This window comes from Heteronotia binoei, chromosome 13 (genome assembly GCF_032191835.1).
Source record: "Heteronotia binoei isolate CCM8104 ecotype False Entrance Well chromosome 13, APGP_CSIRO_Hbin_v1, whole genome shotgun sequence".
Lineage (NCBI taxonomy): Eukaryota > Metazoa > Chordata > Lepidosauria > Squamata > Gekkonidae > Heteronotia > Heteronotia binoei.
In genome coordinates, this window is record NC_083235.1 from 3,880,931 (window position 1) to 3,899,744 (window position 18,814).

General features: G+C 50.2%; 1 protein-coding gene across 1 annotated transcript in view; it reads right to left on the reverse strand.

Moving 5' to 3' along the window:
- Nucleotides 1–18,541, reverse strand: part of LOC132581029 (afadin- and alpha-actinin-binding protein-like) — a 31,538-nt gene extending 12,997 nt beyond the window's left edge. Inside the window, exons 1-7 of the mRNA XM_060252062.1 lie at nt 18,407–18,541; nt 16,965–17,042; nt 15,222–15,397; nt 13,354–13,569; nt 9,228–9,338; nt 4,396–4,531; nt 1,151–1,226 (exon numbers count right to left, since the gene is read on the reverse strand). Coding sequence (XP_060108045.1) covers nt 1,151–1,226; nt 4,396–4,531; nt 9,228–9,338; nt 13,354–13,569; nt 15,222–15,397; nt 16,965–17,042; nt 18,407–18,536 — 923 coding nt within the window. The 5' untranslated portion in view covers nt 18,537–18,541. The remainder of the gene's footprint in view (nt 1–1,150; nt 1,227–4,395; nt 4,532–9,227; nt 9,339–13,353; nt 13,570–15,221; nt 15,398–16,964; nt 17,043–18,406) is intronic.
- Between the last annotated feature and the right edge of the window lie 273 nt (nt 18,542–18,814).

An 18,814-nucleotide genomic window follows, 5' to 3' on the forward strand; every position in this document is an offset into this window, starting at 1 on the left:
ATTAGAAAGAGGTGTGAGATGGAAAACAAAACCAATGCTGGGGTGGCAGCTGCCCCCAAAATGTTATTTCAATCAGTTCTTCAGCGGCCAATCAGAAACCCTGCTGAAAGAGCCCCATCCACTTCTCGAGAACACCTGGTAGCCACCAGGAAAAATGTTGGCAAAGACCGTGGTGTCCAGAGATGTGCCCATGTTGGGGAACATAAGAACATAAGAGAAGCCATGTTGGATCAGGCCAATGGCCCACCCAATCCAACACTGTGTGTCACACAGTAGCCAAAAAAAACCCCCACGTGCCATCAGGAGGTTCACAATTGGGGCTAGAAGTCCTTCCACTTTGCCCCCCGCCACAAGCACCAAGAATACAGAGCATCACTGCCTCAGATAGTTCCAACAATACACTGTAGCTAATAGCCACTGATGGACCTCTGCTCCATATTTTTATCCAACCCCCTCTATTCTTGTAGCTGCCACCACCTCCTGCGGCAGTGCGTTCCTGAAGAAGTACTTCCTTTTATCTGTTCTAACCCGACTGCTCAGCAATTTCATCGAATGCCCACGAGTTCTTGTATTGTGACAAAGGGAGAAAAGTACTTCTTTCTCTACCTTCTCCATCCCATGCATAATCTTATAAACCTCTATCATGTCACCCCGCAGTCAACCTTTCTCCAAGCTAAAGAGCCCCAAGCGTTTTAACCTGTCTTCATAGGGAAAGTGTTCCAAACCTTTAATCATTCTAGTTGCCCTTTTCTGCACTTTTTCCGATGCTATAATATCCTTTTGGAGGTGCGGTGACCAGAATTACACACAGTATTCCAAATGAGACCGCACCATCGATTTATACAGGGGCATTATGACTCCTGACATAAGCAATATTCTCAGGGACCGTAGGCCTAAACTTAGCAGTATTATGCCAAACACGTAAAATACAAATACACTCCGTCTGTGTGATTTGTACAGGTTTGCGGGTTTAGTTTGTTCTTGGTTTCTTTTTGGAGCAAGGCTTTGGGAACAATCTCGATTCACAGCAAGAGCCCATAACCAGAAGAGAGACAGATTAACCAAGAGGTACCCTGTGCTCCACACCCCCCAGCTTGTCTGAACCCTGGCCCTGCTTCCAGAAGCATGGCTGGAACAGCCACCTACTTACTTGCCGAGAGACTTCCCTGTTTTCCAGGTTGACCTCTTACCGTCTGGGCGGGTCAAGACATTGAGGATCTCGATTGCTGGGGACAGCAAAACGAATACTTCAGAGACACAACAGGCCACCATACCTTCCTCTGTCCCTGTTGCCCTCCTCCAAGGATCTAAAACAGGGGTGTCAAACTCATTTGTTATGAGGGACAGATTTGACATAAATGAGACCTTGTCAGGCAGGGGCTACGTGTACCATAAAAGGTAATGTCCGGTAGCAGAGATATAAACTCTATAAAGGACACATAAGAACATAAGAGAAGCCATGTTGGATCAGGCCAGTGGCCCCTCCAGTCCAACACTCCGTGTCACAGAAGAACATAAGAGAAGCCATGTTGGATCAGGCTAATGGCCCATCCAGTCCAACACTCTGTGTCACATAAGAACGTAAGAGAAGCCATGTTGGATCAGGCCAGTGGCCCCTCCAGTCCAACACTCTGTGTCACATAAGAACATAAGAGAAGCCATGTTGGATCAGGCCAGTGGCCCCTCCAGTCCAACACTCTGTGTCACACAAGAACATAAGAGAAGCCCTGTTGGATCAGGCCAGTGGCCCATCCAGTCCAACACTCTGTGTCACATAAGAACATAAGAGAAGCCCTGTTGGATCAGGCCAGTGGCCCATCCAGTCCAACACTCTGTGTCACATAAGAACATAAGAAAAGCCATGTTAGATCAGGCCAATGGCCCATCCAGTCCAACACTCTGTGTCACATAAGAACGTAAGAGAAGCCATGTTGGATCAGGCCAGTGGCCCCTCCAGTCCAACACTCTGTGTCACATAAGAACATAAGAGAAGCCATGTTGGATCAGGCCAGTGGCCCCTCCAGTCCAACACTCTGTGTCACACAAGAACATAAGAGAAGCCCTGTTGGATCAGGCCAGTGGCCCATCCAGTCCAACACTCTGTGTCACATAAGAACATAAGAGAAGCCCTGTTGGATCAGGCCAGTGGCCCATCCAGTCCAACACTCTGTGTCACATAAGAACATAAGAGAAGCCCTGTTGGATCAGGCCAGTGGCCCATCCAGTCCAACACTCTGTGTCACATAAGAACATAAGAAAAGCCATGTTAGATCAGGCCAGTGGCCCCTCCAGTCCAACACTCTGTGTCACATAAGAACATAAGAGAAGCCATGTTGGATCAGGCCAATGGCCCATCCAGTCCAATACTCTGTGTCACACAGTGGCCACAGTGTGTGTATATACACACACACATATACATACATACACACAAGCACACACACATATATATATACTGCAGCTAATAGCCACTGATGGACTTCTGCTCCATATTTTTATCCAATCCCCTCCTAAAGCTGGCTATGCTTGTCACCGCCACCACCTCCTGTGGCAGTGGATTCCAGGTGTTAATCACCCTTTGGGTGAAGAAGGACTTCCTTCTATCCGTTTTAACCCAACTGCTCAGCAATTTCATTGAATGCCCATGAGTTCTTGTATTGTGAGAAAGGGAGAAAAGGACTTCTTTCTCTACTTTCTCCATCCCATGGATAATCTTGTAAACACAAGCACAAACACAATTCAATATTTTTTAAAACTTCAAATATGCTTAAAAGATTAGCACTCTCGCAATATTTTTATTTATCAGTTTCTGATAAATGCCCCTCTTGTTCTGAATTATTGCATCAGAATCTGAAGACAATATCCGTGCTGTAGCAATTCTGGGTAGGCTGTTCAGGTGTGCACCTGTAAATTGCAAACCTACTTTTGATTTATTGACATTCATTAAAGAAATCTCATGGTCAATGCTTTGAGCCTAAGACCCAAGGAAAAGCATGAAATGGCTGGGCATTGCAAGCTTTTGTACTTAAGTTGCTTCATGTGCTGGCCAGCCAATGGAGAAAATAGAAGCTTTGCTCTGTAGCTCCTGTGCGATTGAGCAAGCCTGGCAAAGAAAGCTGCGATGCAAAAAGAAGCAAGAGAGAGAGAGAAGGAAGCAGATGACAATGAATTCCTCATGGGAGCCATCCAGGGGCCTGATATGGCCCTTGGGCCGCACTTTTGACACCCCTGATCTGAGGAAATCAGTTCTTGTCACCATTATCCAAGAGCATGATTTCCCCTTAAGGAATCTACTGAAGAGCCAAAACCACTGCAATTGTTACGTTTCCAGCACAAGACCGCCATATGTATGACCATCTTGGAACGCACAATTGCCATTTTGTCTGAATATTTAGTTGATTTATACTCCACCTCTCTCTCCACAGAAGACCTAAGCAGCTTGGTATAGTTCTCCTCTCCACAACCCCATGAGGTAGGTGAGGCTGGGGGGTGAGCTGGGCCCAAGGCCACTCAGCAAGCTGCCACGGCAGAGCGGGGATTCGAACCCGGGTCTCCCACTTCCTAGTCTGACCCCCTAACCGCCACACTGTTAGTGCTCTCTAAACAGGGCAACACACACATATTCCAGCTTTGACACGCACAGCGAGAAACTGAGATTTTGGAGGATGCCTGTTTGTACGCAGCAAACCTGGAGTTATTTATGAATGCGTTGCCTGATTCAGATAAAATGGCAATTGCACATATCGGGGCACAACACACTCTCAGTTGTGCCATCAGCAGAGAAATTGGTAAATCTTTCAGGGACAGGGCTTTTTTTGCAGCAGGAACTCCTTTGCATATTAGGCCACACCCAGGGGTGGAATTCTAAGAGGAGCTCCTTTGCATTTTAGGCCACACACCCTGGTGTAGCCAATCCTCCAAGAGTTTACCAAAAAGAGCCCTGCAAGCTCTTGAAGGATTGGCTACCATCAGGGGTGCATGGCTTAATATGCAAAGGAGCTCCTGCTAGAATTCCACCCTTGGCCACACCCCTCTGATGTAGCCAATCCTCCGGGAGCTTACAATAGGCCCTGCACTAAGAGCCCTGTAAGCTCCCAAAGGATTGGCTACACAAGAGGGGCATGGCCTAATATGCAAAGGCGCTCCTGCTAGAATTTCACCCTTGTCCACACCCCTCTGATGTAGCCAATCCTCCGGGAGCTTACAGTAGGCCCTGCACTAAGAGCCCTGTAAGCTCCCAGGGGATTGGCTACACAAGAAGGGTGTGGCCTAATATGCAAAGGCGCTCCTGCTAGAATTCCACCCTCGGCCACACTCCCATAATCCCATGTTCCCGCTTCCCATAAGCCCTGCTACGGGAGGACAATTTTCACTGCATCAGCCCCCCACGACACGCACTTCCTCTCCGGTCCTTCTTCTCCGTCACCAGCTGGCTCATCTTCTCCTTCAGCCTGGTCAGCTCCTGCTCCTTCCTCTTCATCTCGTGGAGGTGGTGAGATGCTCGGCTGGCCAGGGTGCTCCAGAGTCTGGCGATCTGTGGACGGCAGGGAAGTCACTGGCACAGAATGTCACAGAGGCTGTCCTCCAAAGCTGCCATTTTCTCCAGGGGAACCAACCACTGCTGCTGTAGGGATCTCCAAGCTCCTGCCAGGAGGCTGGCAACCCTAGAAAGCGCTCATTTGCTTGCAGCCTGGATGACCTAGCAGGCTCCAAGTATGCAGCTGACACGGTCGACGGCTGAAAAGACAGCCATAACCCTGGCAGCCAATCCACTCCCAAGCCCAGTTCAATGGGTCAGTTTTGTCCCCAGCTATTCAAAGGTCCATCTCCGCCCATACCAGGGGTGGGGAATAGTGGTTCTCCAGATGTTTTTTGCCTACAAATCCCATCAGCCCCAGCCATTGGACATGCTGGCTGGGGCTGATGGGAGTTGTAGGCAAAAAACATCTGGAGAGCCACTGTTCCCCACCCCTGGCCCATACGTTCCTGCCTGGGAAATAAGATCACCATGAGGTGGGCGGCCATCGGGAGGCCACTATGGGCACCGGGCGAGCATTGGAAGGCCACTATGGGCAGCTATGTCTATCCCAACTGAAGTGCACCCGGCGTATAAGACGACCCCCCCCCCCACTTGGAGGCATGTTTTTCAGGCCAAAAAAGTAGTCTTATACGCCAGCAAATACTGTAACTTTATTACTTCCGTTGGCACAATCCACAGCGGTTTCCTCTCATCTCCATACTTTTGGTATTTCAACCAAGTTTTAAGCAAACTACTTCTTACATACTCTCTCTCTCTCGGCTTGGCTTCGCGAACGAAGATTTAAGAAGGGTGCAATAGTCCACGTCTGCTGCAGGCTCGCTGGTGGCTGACAAGACCAATGTGGGACAGGCAGGTCCGGCCACAGCGGCTGCAGGGAAAAGTCTGATTTAGGGTTGGTCCTGTAGCAGTGCGATTCTTTGTTGTTATTTTTCGACCGCAAGTAAGGATGCCCGTTGACCGCGGCTAGCCAACTGGGGTGGGGGAGACGAGCTTTGTTTAGGCCACCTTTTCTAGGCCCCTCTCCATGTGGAGCAAGCAGTGCTGTCCCTAGATAAGGCTGCTTGGTCGTTCAGGGTGCTGCCGAAAGATGCTTTCGTCTCCGGGTTAGCATCAGGCGACCAATATCCTGAACCGCCTACATGCAGGATCGGGACTGCGGCTTCCAGTGGCACCTTCCACCTGCCGTTTCGCCCCTTGCCTATCGCTGCAGGACTTGATGCGTTGTGGGTTGTGTGTGTGGATATGCCCTTCAGGCCTGCGCAGAGGAATTTTTTAGGTGAAGCGCAGTGTGCGCGGTACTGGCTCCACCCTTTCACCTGGGGGTCATCTGCCATGGCCCAGTAAGCCGGGACGCCGGCAGTGAGTCCTCCAGGTGGTAGGTGTTACATTAACGAGCTCTATCTGCCCGGGTTTGATGTTAGAGTTTTCCTTCTCTTAGGCTGACGAAGTTGGTGGGCCCAGCCTGCCCATCCGGTTATACCGCCGGACAATTCGGTCGCACCATGACGTAGCAAACTCTGTGAAAACGGGGGGGACCAGCGAGAAGGTGTTGCTACGGATGCAGTAATGCAGGAGAGGCCATTGCAGTGACCATCTGCCAGGCATAGCCAGACAGTGACCACGCGGCGTTCACTACACCGGGAGAGGAGAGGCTATGTATTGCGCATGCACTTTCCCTGGGGGGGTAGGATTCCCAGAGGGAGCCCACCCCCACCACCCCCTACTTCTTACATAATGATGTGAGAAAAAACCATCCATTTTACTTTTCCCATAGCACGAATATGCATGCCAAACAAAAACCTTTCCATGGCCTTCTAATGTTTCAAGACCCAGCAGGAATCATAGAATCCTAGAGTTGGAAGGTCCCTCCAGGGGTCATCTAGTCCAACCACCTGCACAATGCAGGAAACCCACAAATACCTACCCCAAATTCACAGGATCGCATTGCTGTCAGATGGCCATCTAGCCTCTGTTTAAAAACCTCCAAGGAAGGAGAGCCCACCACCTCCCAAGGAGGAAGCCTCTTCCACTGAGGAACCGCTCTAACGGTCAGGAAGTTCTTCCTAATAGAATCCTAGAGTTGGAAGGGACCTCCAGGGTCATCTAGTCCAACCCCCTGCACAATGCAGGAAACTCGCAAATATCTCCCCTTAAATCCACAGGATCTTCATGGCTGTCAGATGGCCATCCAGCCTCTGTAGAAAAGCCTCCAAGGAAGGAGAGCCCACCACCTCCCCAGGAGGAAGCCTGTTCCACTGAGGAATCGCTCTAACGGTCAGGAAGTTCTTTGTAATGTTGACCTAGAAACTCTTTTGATTTCATTTCAACCCATTGCTTCTGAAATTATATTATAGTGCTATATTGTATTACTTTGTTGATTATTTGGAAGTTGAATTTCCCTTGTCAGGGTGGGCCTTGCTGTTTCATATTTGTTCTCAATTATACATGTTTAATACTTTTGAGTGTTGTTAACTATTTAAGTCTGGTGTTACCCTGGGGCTTTTATTGTATTTTACAGCCACGTAATTACCCTAGGTCCCCTTTATTCCCTTTAGTTGATTATACTGAATCAGAGCATTGATCCATCAAGGTCAGTGTCGTCTACTCAGGCTGGCAGCTGCTCTCCAGGGTCTCCGGCCGAGGTCTTTCACACTACCTCCTGCCTGGTCCTTTCAACTGGAGATGCCGGGGATTGAACCTGGGACCTTCTGCATGCCAAGCAGAGGCTCTGCCACTGAGCCTGGGTCTCAGGTCAAGGTCATTCCCATCCCCTCCTGCCTGGTCCTTTCAACCGGATATGCCGGGGATTGAACCTGGGACCTTCTGCATGCCAAGCACGGGCTCTGCCACTGAGCCAGGGTTTCAGGTCGAGGTCTTTTCCATCCCCTCCTGCCTGGTCCCTTTAACTGGAGATGCTGGGGATTGAACCTGGGACCTTCTGCATGCCAAGCAGATGCTCTGCCTCTCAACTACAGCCCTACACCAATAAATACACACATGAGGCTGTCTCCTTTGGAATCAGAGTAAGAGTCTATCCAAGTCAGTATTGTCTACTCAGATTGGCAGCCGCTCTCCTGGGTTGCAGAAACAGATCTTTCACATCTTTATGCATGGGATGGAAAAAGAAGATCTTTATGCATGGGATGGAGGAAGTAGAGAAAGAAGTCCTTTGCTCCCTTTCTCACAATACAAGAACCTGTGGGCATTCAATGAAATTGCTCAGCAGTTAGGCTAAAATGGATAAAAGGAAGTCCTTCTTCACCCAAAGGGTGATTAACATGTGGAATTCACTGCCTCAGAAGGTCGTGGTGGCTACAAGCATAGCCAGCTTCAAGAGGGGATTGGATAAAAATATGGAGCAGAGGTCCATCAGTGCCTATTAGCCACAATATATGTATATATATATGTGTGTTTGTATGTATATGTGTGTGTGTATATATATACGCACACACACATATATTGGCCACTGTGTGACACAGATGGTTGGACTGGATGGGCCATTGGCCTGATCCAACATGGCTTCTCTTATGTTCTTATGTGACACAGAGTGTTGGACTGGAGGGGCCACTGGCCTGATCCAACAGGGCTTCTCTTATGTTCTTATGTGACACAGAGGGTTGGACTGGAGGGGCCATTGGCCTGATCCAACAGAGCTTCTCTTATGTTCTTCTGTGACACAGAGTGTTGGACTGGAGGGGCCATTGGCCTGATCCAACATGGCTTCTCTTATGTTCTTATGTGACACAGAGTGTTGGACTGGATGGGCCACTGGCCTGTTCCAACATGGCTTCTCTTATGTTCTTATGTGACACAGAGTGTTGGACTGGATGGGCCATTGGCCTGTTCCAACATGGCTTCTCTTATGTTCTTATGTGTCACAGAGTGTTGGACTGGAGGGGCCATTGGCCTGATCCAACATGGCTTCTCTTATGTTCTTATGTGACACAGAGTGTTGGACTGGATGGGCCATTGGCCTGTTCCAACATGGCTTCTCTTATGTTCTTATCATGTGGTCTTTTTAACAGGAGATGTCAGGGATTGAACTAGGAACCTTTAGACCAGGGGTGTCGAACTCATTTGTTATGGGGGCCAAATCTGACATAAATGAGACCTTGTCGGGCTGGGCCATGTGTGTACCTATTTAAGGTTAGGTAGCAGAGATATGAACTTTTTAAAGGACACAGAAAAATATGACTAATTTTTTTTTAAAAAACCCTTTAAATAAAACATGTTTAAAACATTAGCATTTGTTGGTCTTAAAAGTGCTTTCTTTGTATCTCTCCCATGGGATCTGGGGAACTGGCAAAGGAAGCTCTGGCTCTTTCCCACCCTCCCCAGGGGACCAACGGAGAAAATTGAGGTTTTCTCTGTAGCTCTGCTGTGTGATTGAGCAAGCCTGGCAAAGCAAGCTGAGATGCAGAAGGAAGCCAGAGAGAGGGAGAAGGAATCAGACAAGTTGCTCGGGGGTTTGAGAGGAGCCCCCCAGTGGCCTGATTCGGCCTCCAGGCTGCATGATTGAAACCTCTGCTTTAGACCCTTCACTGAGCCACACAGTCCATCCCCATTTCAACAAGACTCACTCAAGAGCAGTCCTCACAGTTGAAGTGCCCCACATTAAGGCCCCGTTTGGATTTTCCACCTCCGGCACCTTCTCCTCCTCTTCCTCCCTCCGCTGCTGTTGCCTGCTCACCTCGTCCTTTTCGCCTCTCAGCAAGTTACTCAGCTGCTTGTTTTTGCTCTCCAGCTGCTGTTCCTTCTTCTGCACAGCTGCAATTTCCCTCTCGCAAGTTTCCACCTGATCCTGACGTTGCCGGGTGCAAGACGGAGAGAAGGGAAATGGTGAGACGGACAGCATTGTGGGGGGAAGAGAGAGAGAGAGTGCAGAGTTTGCACCCAGAACACAAAGCACAACATTCCACGTACTGCAAGTAGACCCTGAACACATAAGAACATAAAAGAAGCCATGTTGGATCAGGCCAATGGCCCATCCAGTCCAACACTCTGTGTCACATAAGAACATAAGAGAAGCCCTGTTGGATCAGGCCAGTGGCCCATCCAGTCCAACACTCTGTGTCACAGAAGAACATAAGAGAAGCCATATTGGATCAGGCCGATGGCCCATCCAGTCCAACACTCTGTGTCACACAGTGGCCAAAATATATATATACTATGGCTAATAGCCACTGATGGACCTCTGCTCCATATTTTTATCCAAACCCCTCTTGAAGCTGGCTATGCTTGTAGCTGCCACCACCTCCTGTGGCAATGAATTCCACATGTTAATCACCCTTTGGGTTAAGAAGTACTTCCTTTTATCTGTTTTAACCCGACTGCTCAGCAATTTCATCAAATGCCCACGAGTTCTTGTCTTATGAGAAAAGGAGAAAAGTACTTCTTTCTCTACTTTCTCTATCCCATGCATAATCTTACAAACCTCTGTCACCCCGCAGTCGACGTTTCTCCAAGCTAAAGAGCCCCAAGCATTTTAACCTTTCTTCATAGGGAAAGTGTTCCAATGCTTTAATCATTCTAGTTGCCCTTTTCTGGACTTTTCCCAATGCTATTATATCCTTTTTAAGGTGCGGTGACCAGAATTGTACACAGTATTCCAAATGAGACTGCACCATCGATTTATACAGGGGCATTATGATACTGGCTGATTTGTTTTCAATTCCCTTCCTAAGAATTCCCAGCATGGTGTTGGCCTTTTTTATTGCAATCGCACACTGTCTTGACATTTTCAGTGAGTTCTCTACCACGACACCAAGATCTCTCTCTTGGTCAGTCTCTGCCAGTTCACACCCCATCAACTTGTATTTGTAGCTGGGATTCTTGGCCCCAATGTGCATTACTTTGCACTTGGCCACGTTGAACCTCATCTGCCACGTTGACGCCCACTCACCCAGCCTCAACAGATCCCTTTGGAGTGCCTCACAATCTTCTCTGGTTCTCACCACCCGGAACAATTTAGTGTCATCTGCAGGCTTGGCCACTTCACTGCTTACTCCCAACTCCAGATCATTAATGAACAAGTTAAAGAGCATGGGACCCAGTACTGAGCCCTGTGGCACCCCGCTGCTTACCATCCTTCACTGCAAAAACTGCCCATTTATATTCACTCTCTGCTTCCTATTAATCAGCCAGTTTTTGATCCACAAGAGGACCTGTCCTTTTACTCCATGACTCTCGAGCTTACTAAGAAGCCTTTGATGAGGAACTTTATCAAAAGCTTTCTGGAAGTCAAGGTAAACAACATCTATTGGGTCGCCTTTGTCCACCAGGAAACATGGAGCAGAGATCCATCAGTGGCTCTTAGCCACAGGGTATTGATAGAACTCTCTGTCTGGAGCAGTGATGCTCTGTATTCTTGGTGCTTTGGGTGGGGGGGACAGTGGGAGGGTTTCTAGTGTCCCGACACCACTGATGGACCTCCTAATGAGACCCAGTTTGGTGTAGTGGTTAAGTGTGTGCACTCTTATCTGGGAAAACTGAGCTTGATTCCCCACTCCTCTACTTGCACCTGCTGGAGTGGCCTTGGGTCAGCCATATCTCTTGCAAAGTTGTCTTTGAAAGGGCAGCTTCTGGAAGAGCTCTCTCAGCCCCACCGACCTCACAGGGTGTCTGTTGTGGGAGGAGAAGATATAGGAGATGGTAAACTGCTCTGAGTCTCTGATACAGGGAGAAGGGCGGGGTATAAATCTGCAGTCTTCTTCTAATGGCCCCTCGGTTTTGGCCACCATGTGACACAGAGTGTTGGACTGGATAGGCCACTGGCCTGATCCAATGAGGCTTCTCTTATGTGGGTGGGGCTGCAGAGCCAATTTGGTGTAGTGGTGAAGTGTGTGGACTCTTATCTGGAAGAACCGGGTTTGATTCCCCACTCTTCCACTTACAGCTGCTGGAATGGACTTGGGTCAGCCATACTTCTCTTATCTGGGAGAACCGGGTTTGATTCCCCACTCCTCCACTTGCAGCTGCTGGAATGGCCTTGGTCAGCCAGAGCTCTCTTATCTGGTAGAACTGGGTTTGATTCCCCACTTCTCCACTTGCAGCTGCTGGAATGGCCTTGGGTCAGCCAGAGCTCTCTTATCTGGGAGAACCGGGTTTGATTCCCCACTCCTCCACTTGCAGCTGCTGGAATGGCCTTGGGTCAGCCAGAGCTCTCTTATCTGGGAGAACCGGGTTTGATTCTCCACTCCTCCACTTGCAGCTGCTGGAATGGCCTTGGGTCAGCCAGAGCTCTCTTATCTGGGAGAACCGGGTTTGATTCTCCACTCCTCCACTTGCACCTGCTAGCATGGCCTTGGGTCAGCCATAGCTCTGGCAGAGGTTGTCCTTGAAAGGGCAGCTGCTGTGAGAGCCCTCTCCAGCCCCACCCACCTCACAGGGTGTCTGTTGTGGGGGAGGAAGGGAAAGGAGATTGTGAGCTGCTCTGAGACTCTCCGGAGTGGAGGGCAGGATATAAATCCAATATCTTCATCTACCTCACAGGGTGTCTGTTGTGGGGGAGGAAGGGAAAGGAGATTGTGAGCCGCTCTGAGACTCTTCAGAGTGGAGGGTGGGATATAAATCCAATATTATCTTCTTCTTCTATTTATGGCTTCTCTTATGTTCTTTTGTTATATGAGGATCCTGTGAATTTAGGGGGAGGTGTTTGTGAGTTTCCTGCATTGTGCAGGGGGTTGGACTAGATGACCCTGGAGGTCCCTTCCAGCTCTATGATTCTATAAGATCTGATGAGATTGGACTAGTTTGGGGGTGGGACTTACTCCCTCAGTAATACTGCCTCATAGCATTTCATGGAATAATCTGGTGGATCAACTCCCAAGTAAAAGGAAGCAACTCAGGGCAGGGGGCTGTCGAGGGGGCCCACCACCCTACACACCCGAACGCCCCACCAGCCTCCTGGAGTTGAGTTTCTGGCAATTATAGGGCCAAATACAGTGAGATTAAAACAACATCGATTCTGGGCTTCACCCAGAAAGGAAAAAACCCATTTTTTAACCCCATTTGCCCGGTAGAAGCTTAAGCCTGCTTTATGTTCCAGAGAAAAACATTTTTTTAAACATACAGCTCATTGTAAAAATCAAATGGACCATTGAACAGACACAGCCTAAGGACATCGATAACCCCTTCCTTCCTTCCTCTCTCTCTCTCTTTCCTTCCTTCCTCTCTCTCTCTCTTTCTCTATCTCCTTCCCTCCTTCCTTCCTCTCTCTCTCTCTCTCTCTTTCTCTCTCTCTCCTTCCTTCCTTCCCTCTCTCTCTCTCTTTCTCTCTCCTTCCTTCCTTCCTTCCTTGGAGAATCGAAGAGGCTTGATCCTGAAGCAGATACCTGGCGCTTGGCAACTTTTGTCCATTTTGCATTGCTGTGTTGAATTATACAAGGTATCCTTCACAACCTTGAGAGCCGGCAGTGTTGCAACACACAGTCCAGGATCTTGTTGTTCCCACAAAGCGTTCAAAAAGGGTTTTGTGCTTGTAGCGGAATAGCCTTGCTTCGACACAGTGCTGTACGAAAGCCGTCCTTGAGTGGGGGCGCTTCGATACAAGAAGCGTTCTCACGCTGATTTGTCCGTTGCCATTACATTTTTGAACTATTTGCTATGGGATGGGACAGTTACATTTCCTTCCGCAACGTTTTTTGCTGCGTTTAGGAGATTCCTTCGAAATTTGCGATGAGGTGACAAATATCGCGAGAACGAAGAGATGTTGGCTGCCCAGGCATTAAACTGCACCTTGGGCCAGATTTGCGGCATTCGGCCAATCACAAAACACCAGAAGTTCAGAGATGTGGGACCAGGGGTGGGGGTCCTACCTTGAGTTTTGCCTGTCGGGTCCGCAGGTATTCCCGCTCCCCAGACCGCTTAATCTCTTCTGCCTCCATATTCCCCAGCTTGGCCGAAACGCTTTGGTAGAGATTCAGCAGCCCGCAGGTACCGTTCACCAACGCCAGCAGGTTGAAGCCATGCTCAGCCTCTGCCCCGGAGGCCTCGTCCTTGTAGAGGGCAGGCAGCCCCAGAGCCCCCAGTTCCTGAGCAGAGGGGGAAAGTGGGAAACAGAAGAGTTACAGAAATAGCCACTTAGCACCTCTGGCTCTCCATGAGCCCCAGTCTGACCTTTCTACCTGCACAAGAACTTCCCCCTGACTCTTTCTCCAACTGCCCCTCACCTGTCAAAACACAGGACTGAACCTCCACATTCAGAGGCAATCAACCTCTGGATCCCAATATCAGGAGGCAACCACAGGGGAAAGCCTCGGCCTCTCTGCCCTGTTGCTGGCCCTCCAGAGGAACTGGTTGGCCACTGTGTGAGACAGGAGGCTAGACTAGATGGACCTTCAACTGGTCTGACCCAGCAGGGCTCTTTTGATGTTCTTCTCAGTGGAAGGCCTCGGCCTCTCTGCCCTGTTGTTGGCCCTCCAGAGGAACTAGCTGGCCTCTGTGTGAGACAGGAGGCTGGACTAGATGGATCCTCCCTGGTCTGATCCAGCAGGGCTCTTCTGATGTTCTTCTCAGGGGAAGGCCTCGGCCTCCCTGCCCTGTTGTTGGCCACTGTGTGAGACAGGAGGCTGGACTAGAAGGACCTTCACTGGTCTGATCCAGCAGGGCTCTTCTGATGTTCTTCTCAGGGGAAGGACTCAGCCTCTCTGCCCTGTTATTGGACCTCCAGAGGAACTGGTTGTCACTGTGTGAGGCAGGATGGTGGACTAGAAGGACCTTCACTGGTCTGATCCAGCAGGGCTCTTCTGATGTTCTTCTCAGGGGAAGGCCTCGGCCTCTCTGCCCTGTTGTTGGCCCTCCAGAGGAACTGGTTGGCCACTGTGTGAGACAGGATGCTGGACTAGATGGGCCCTCCCTGGTCTGATCCAGCAGGGCTCTTCTGATGTTCTTCTCAGGGGAAGGCCTCGGCCTCTCTGCCCTGTTGTTGGCCCTCCAGAGGAACTGGCTGGCCACTGTGTGAGACAGGAGACTGGACTAGATGGGCCCTCCCTGGTCTGATCCAGCAGGGCTCTTCTGATGTTCTTCTCAGGGGAAGGCCTCGGCCTCTCTGCCCTGTTGCTGGCCCTCCAGAGGAACTGGTTGGCCACTGTGTGAGATAGGATGCTGTACTAAGATGGACCTTCACTGGTCTGATCCAGCAGGGCTCTTCTGAGGTTCTTCTCAGGGGAAGGCCTCAGCCTCTCTGCCCTGTTGTTGGCCCTCCAGAGGAACTGGCTGGCCACTGTGTGAGACAGGATGCTGGACTAGATGGACCCTCCCTGGTCTGACCCAGCAGGGCTCTTCTGATGTTCTTCTCAGGAGAAGGCCTCAGCTTCTCTGCCCTGTTGTTGGCCCTCCAGAGGAACTGGCTGGCCACTGTGTGAGACAGGATGCTGGACTAGGAGAAAGGTTGTGATAAGCATTTAAAGGGACCGCACACCTTTTAAATGCCTTCCCTTCATTTGGAATAATGAAGAATAGGTGCCCCTTCTTTGGGAGCTCATAGTATTGGACCCCCTAGTCCAATTGTTTTGCAACTTGGAGGGTGTTTTGAGGAGAGGCACTGGCTGCTATGCTGAAAATCTGGGGCCTCTACCTCAAAAAAACAGCCCCCTAAGAACCCCAGATACCCACAAAGCAATTCTCCATTATACCCTATGGAGTGGCCAGGGATAACACACTGAGGCCGGGAACTGCTGTGTACCTTGTTGAGGTAGGAGATGCAGTGGCCCAAGTTGTCCCTCCAGGAAAAGATGATGCCCGTCTCTCCCAGCCCAGCCTGGAGGCCCAGAGAGCCCTCGAGGGGGGGCACCCCCCGCCAAAGGGAGGGAGACGGGCTGAACTCAGCAACATCGCCGTCAAGGAAGTCGGTCGTCATCCCTGTAAGGAAGATGGACAGAGCAGAACACAAGAAGGTCTGATCAGGAGGAAAAGGCACAGAGTGTGAAATGGAAGGCTGAGGGAACCCAAGAGTTAACATGTGGATCATTGTGAGCTGTGTGGGCTTTGGCAAAGCAAGGAAGAGGTCAGGGTCAGTGTGGTGCAGGCGTTAAGAGCAATGTTCCCTCTAAGCCAGTTTGGTGTAGTGGTTAAGTGCGTGGACTCTTATCTGGGAGAACCGGGTTTGATTCCCCACTCCTCCACTTGCACCTGCTGGAATGGCCTTGGGTCAGCCATAGCTCTCTCAGAGCTGTCCTTGAAAGGGGCAGTTTCTGTCAGAGCTCTCTCAGCTCCACCTACCTCTCAGGGTGTCTGTCTCCTAAGAGCCAGTTTCGTGTAGTGGTTAAGTACGTGGACTCTTATCTGGGAGAACTGGGTTTCCACTTGCACCTGCTAGCATGGCCTTGGGTCAGCCATAGCTCTGGCAGAGGTTGTCCTTGAAAGGGCAGCTGCTGGGAGAGCCCTCTCCAGCCCCACCCACTTTACAGGGTGTTTGTTGTGGGGGAGGAAGGTAAAGGAGATTGTGAGCCGCTCTGAGACTCTTCGGAGTGGAGGGCGGGATATAAATCCAATATCTTCTTCTTCTTCTAAGCTGCAGAGTCTTGTGAGCAAAAATTCCACTTTGTGAGCTCCTGGCCTTAAAGTTGTGAGCTCCTGCATCAATTAGTGTGCTCTGAGGGCATCCTTCCTGAGCTAAGACAAAAATATCTGCGCTGGAGGCTAAAAATCTGTGAGCTCGCTCACGTTAACTCAGCTTAGAAGGAACACTGGTTAAGAGTGTCACACTAATTTTTGGGAGAACCAGGTTTGAATCCCTGCTCTTGATGACTTTGGACCGGAGTGATGATCTGTCTTCTTGATGCTTGGGGTGGGGTGGGGGCAACAGTGGGAGGGCTTCTGGAGATTGGTGGAGAACCTCCTGATGGCACCTGGGGGTTGGCCCCTGTGTGACAGAGTGTTGGACTGGATGGGCCACGGGCCTGATCTAACATGGCTTCTCTTATATCTGGGACAGTGCTACTCTGTCTTCTTGGTGCATGGGGGGCCACAGTGGGAGGGCTTCTGGATTTCTGGCCCTGCTGATGGACCTTCTGCTGGTGCCTGGATTTTGGCCACTGTGTGACAGGAAGTGTTGCACTGGATAGGCCATTGGCCCGATCCAACATGGCTTCTCACCTGTTCTTATGCCTGAGGTAATGATGTTCTGTCTTCTTGGTGCTTGGGGAGGCCACAGTGGGAGGGCTTCTGGAGTTCTGGCCCTGCTGGTTGACTTCCTGATGACCCCTGGGTTTGGGCCACTGCGTGACACAAAGTGTTGGACTGGATGGGCCATTGGCCTGATCCAACATGGCTTCTCTCAGGTTCTTATGGACTTCCTGATGACACCTGGTTTTTGGCCACTGTGTGAGTGTTGGATTGGATGGGCCATTGGCCTGATCCAACATGGCTTCTCTGATGTCCTTATTGTAAGTGAAGCTGCTTCACCAGAGGGCTATGTTATAGTCACCTTCAAATGGTTTGGCTCCCAGAGGTGCCGGGGAAATCCATGGTTCCATGCTTCCAAGAGGGGGGGGGGCACTCAAACCTGAAAAAAAAGGAAAGAAATTAGACAAGCCGTGTGGAGAAATGCTATTTTGGCTGGTGTTTGTCGGGGAGTTGGCTACAAGGAGGTTGTCAAACTCAAAGAAGGTTTTAGGCCTAGTCTCTTCTTCTAGCCCCCTCCCCTCCTGTCTGGAAGCAGCACTTCTGAGGAGGCCTCCGAGAGCGACAGGAAGTCTGTCAGGCTGGTCTCCCAGAATGCTACAAGCAGGTAAACCAGTTTCTGGGCAGGAACGGGGTTTAATATTACAGATTTTGGGAGCGAAAAGCAGTTTGATTTGAGTCTTGGAGACTGGTGAGTGGGTTCTGGGTGGCATGGTCAGGGCCAGTTGCATAGTAGGGAAAGAAGGAGCGTTTTCCCCTAGTTTGATTTAGTTCTTCTGTTCACAATTTTATAATTCCTGTATATCAGGGGTGGCCAACAGTAGCTCTCCAGATGTTTTTTGCTTACAACTCCCATCAGCCCCAGTCATTGGCCATGCTGGCTGGGGCTGATGGAGTTGTAGGCAAAAGAAACATCTGGAGAGCTACCGTTGGCCACCCCTGCTGTATATAGTTGTATCTTTTAAATAAATATTTTGTCTGTTTAAAAAGTACCACCTAGTTTCCCCAACCACCTTAGACCACGCTACTGCAAGAGGAGAGTCCAGGGAAGGGGGAAGGCATGCAGGTGGCAAGGGTGACAATCCTCCAGGGGTCTCCCAAAGAAGGACTTTGGTCTCAGGGTTAACCAGGTGCTGGGTTTGCAAAGGACCTTGAGACCAGGCCTCAGAACTGGCAGGAAGGGGGAATTGGAAGTCCTGTTCCTCTCGGTCAGGAACCCCTAAATTGAGCAGGTGGTGGCAGCGTGCCCTAGTGGTGGGATAAGCTCCCTCCAGGAGTTGGCAACTCAAAAGGGAGTTAACGGGACCGGATCTGAAAGCAGAATCGGGCTGGTTCCGTCACAAGCTGCTTTGGGGGAAAGGTGCAGTGTTGCCTCTAAGCTGACTTAATGTGAGCTAGCTCACAGTCTTTTAGCCTCTGGCTCACACCTTTTTGTCTTAGCTCAAGAAAGATGACCCCAGAGCACACTGATTTAGGCAGCAGCTCACAACTTTAATGCCAGGGGCTCACAAAGCAGAATTTCTTTGCTCACAAGACTCCACAGCTTACAGGGAACGTTGGAGAGGCGGGGTATAAATCAAGTAAATAAATAAATGTCTACTGCATGCCTTTGAAAAACACCAAACCCTTCCCCATGAAATAAAGTTAAGGGTTTAAAAAAAAAAAACCAGCATAGTCCGCCTTTTTCGCAGCAGAGGCTCAAGGCGGAGTGCACCACCCAAGTGAATGCAATTAAGCCCAGGATACCTGTAAGGAATGCAAGACGCGAGCAAGCAGGAAAGAGGTGCAGAGCCGCGAAAAGCAGGCTGGCAGAAGCGCTTGAAGCCCCGAGGAGACCCGGCAAAGGAGACGGAATCCGGTGGCGCGTTGCAACCATCAGGTGCGCTCACCTGAGCTTAAGGGGTTTCTAAAGTTCCCGCCTCCAACCCTCGCTGCTTGCCATTGGATGGTGCTGCACCCAAAGCATGTCGGGATTTGTAGTTTGCTGCTGCAAACACGTGGAGGCAGCAGAAAGGGCGGTTTGACCCTAATCAGACCTGTCTAATCTAGGGTTGCCAATCCCCAGGTGGGGACAGGGAATCCTCCTGCCCTCCCCCCCGCTTCAGGGTCATCAGAAAGCGGGGGGAGAGGTGATGTCTGCTGGAAACTGATTCC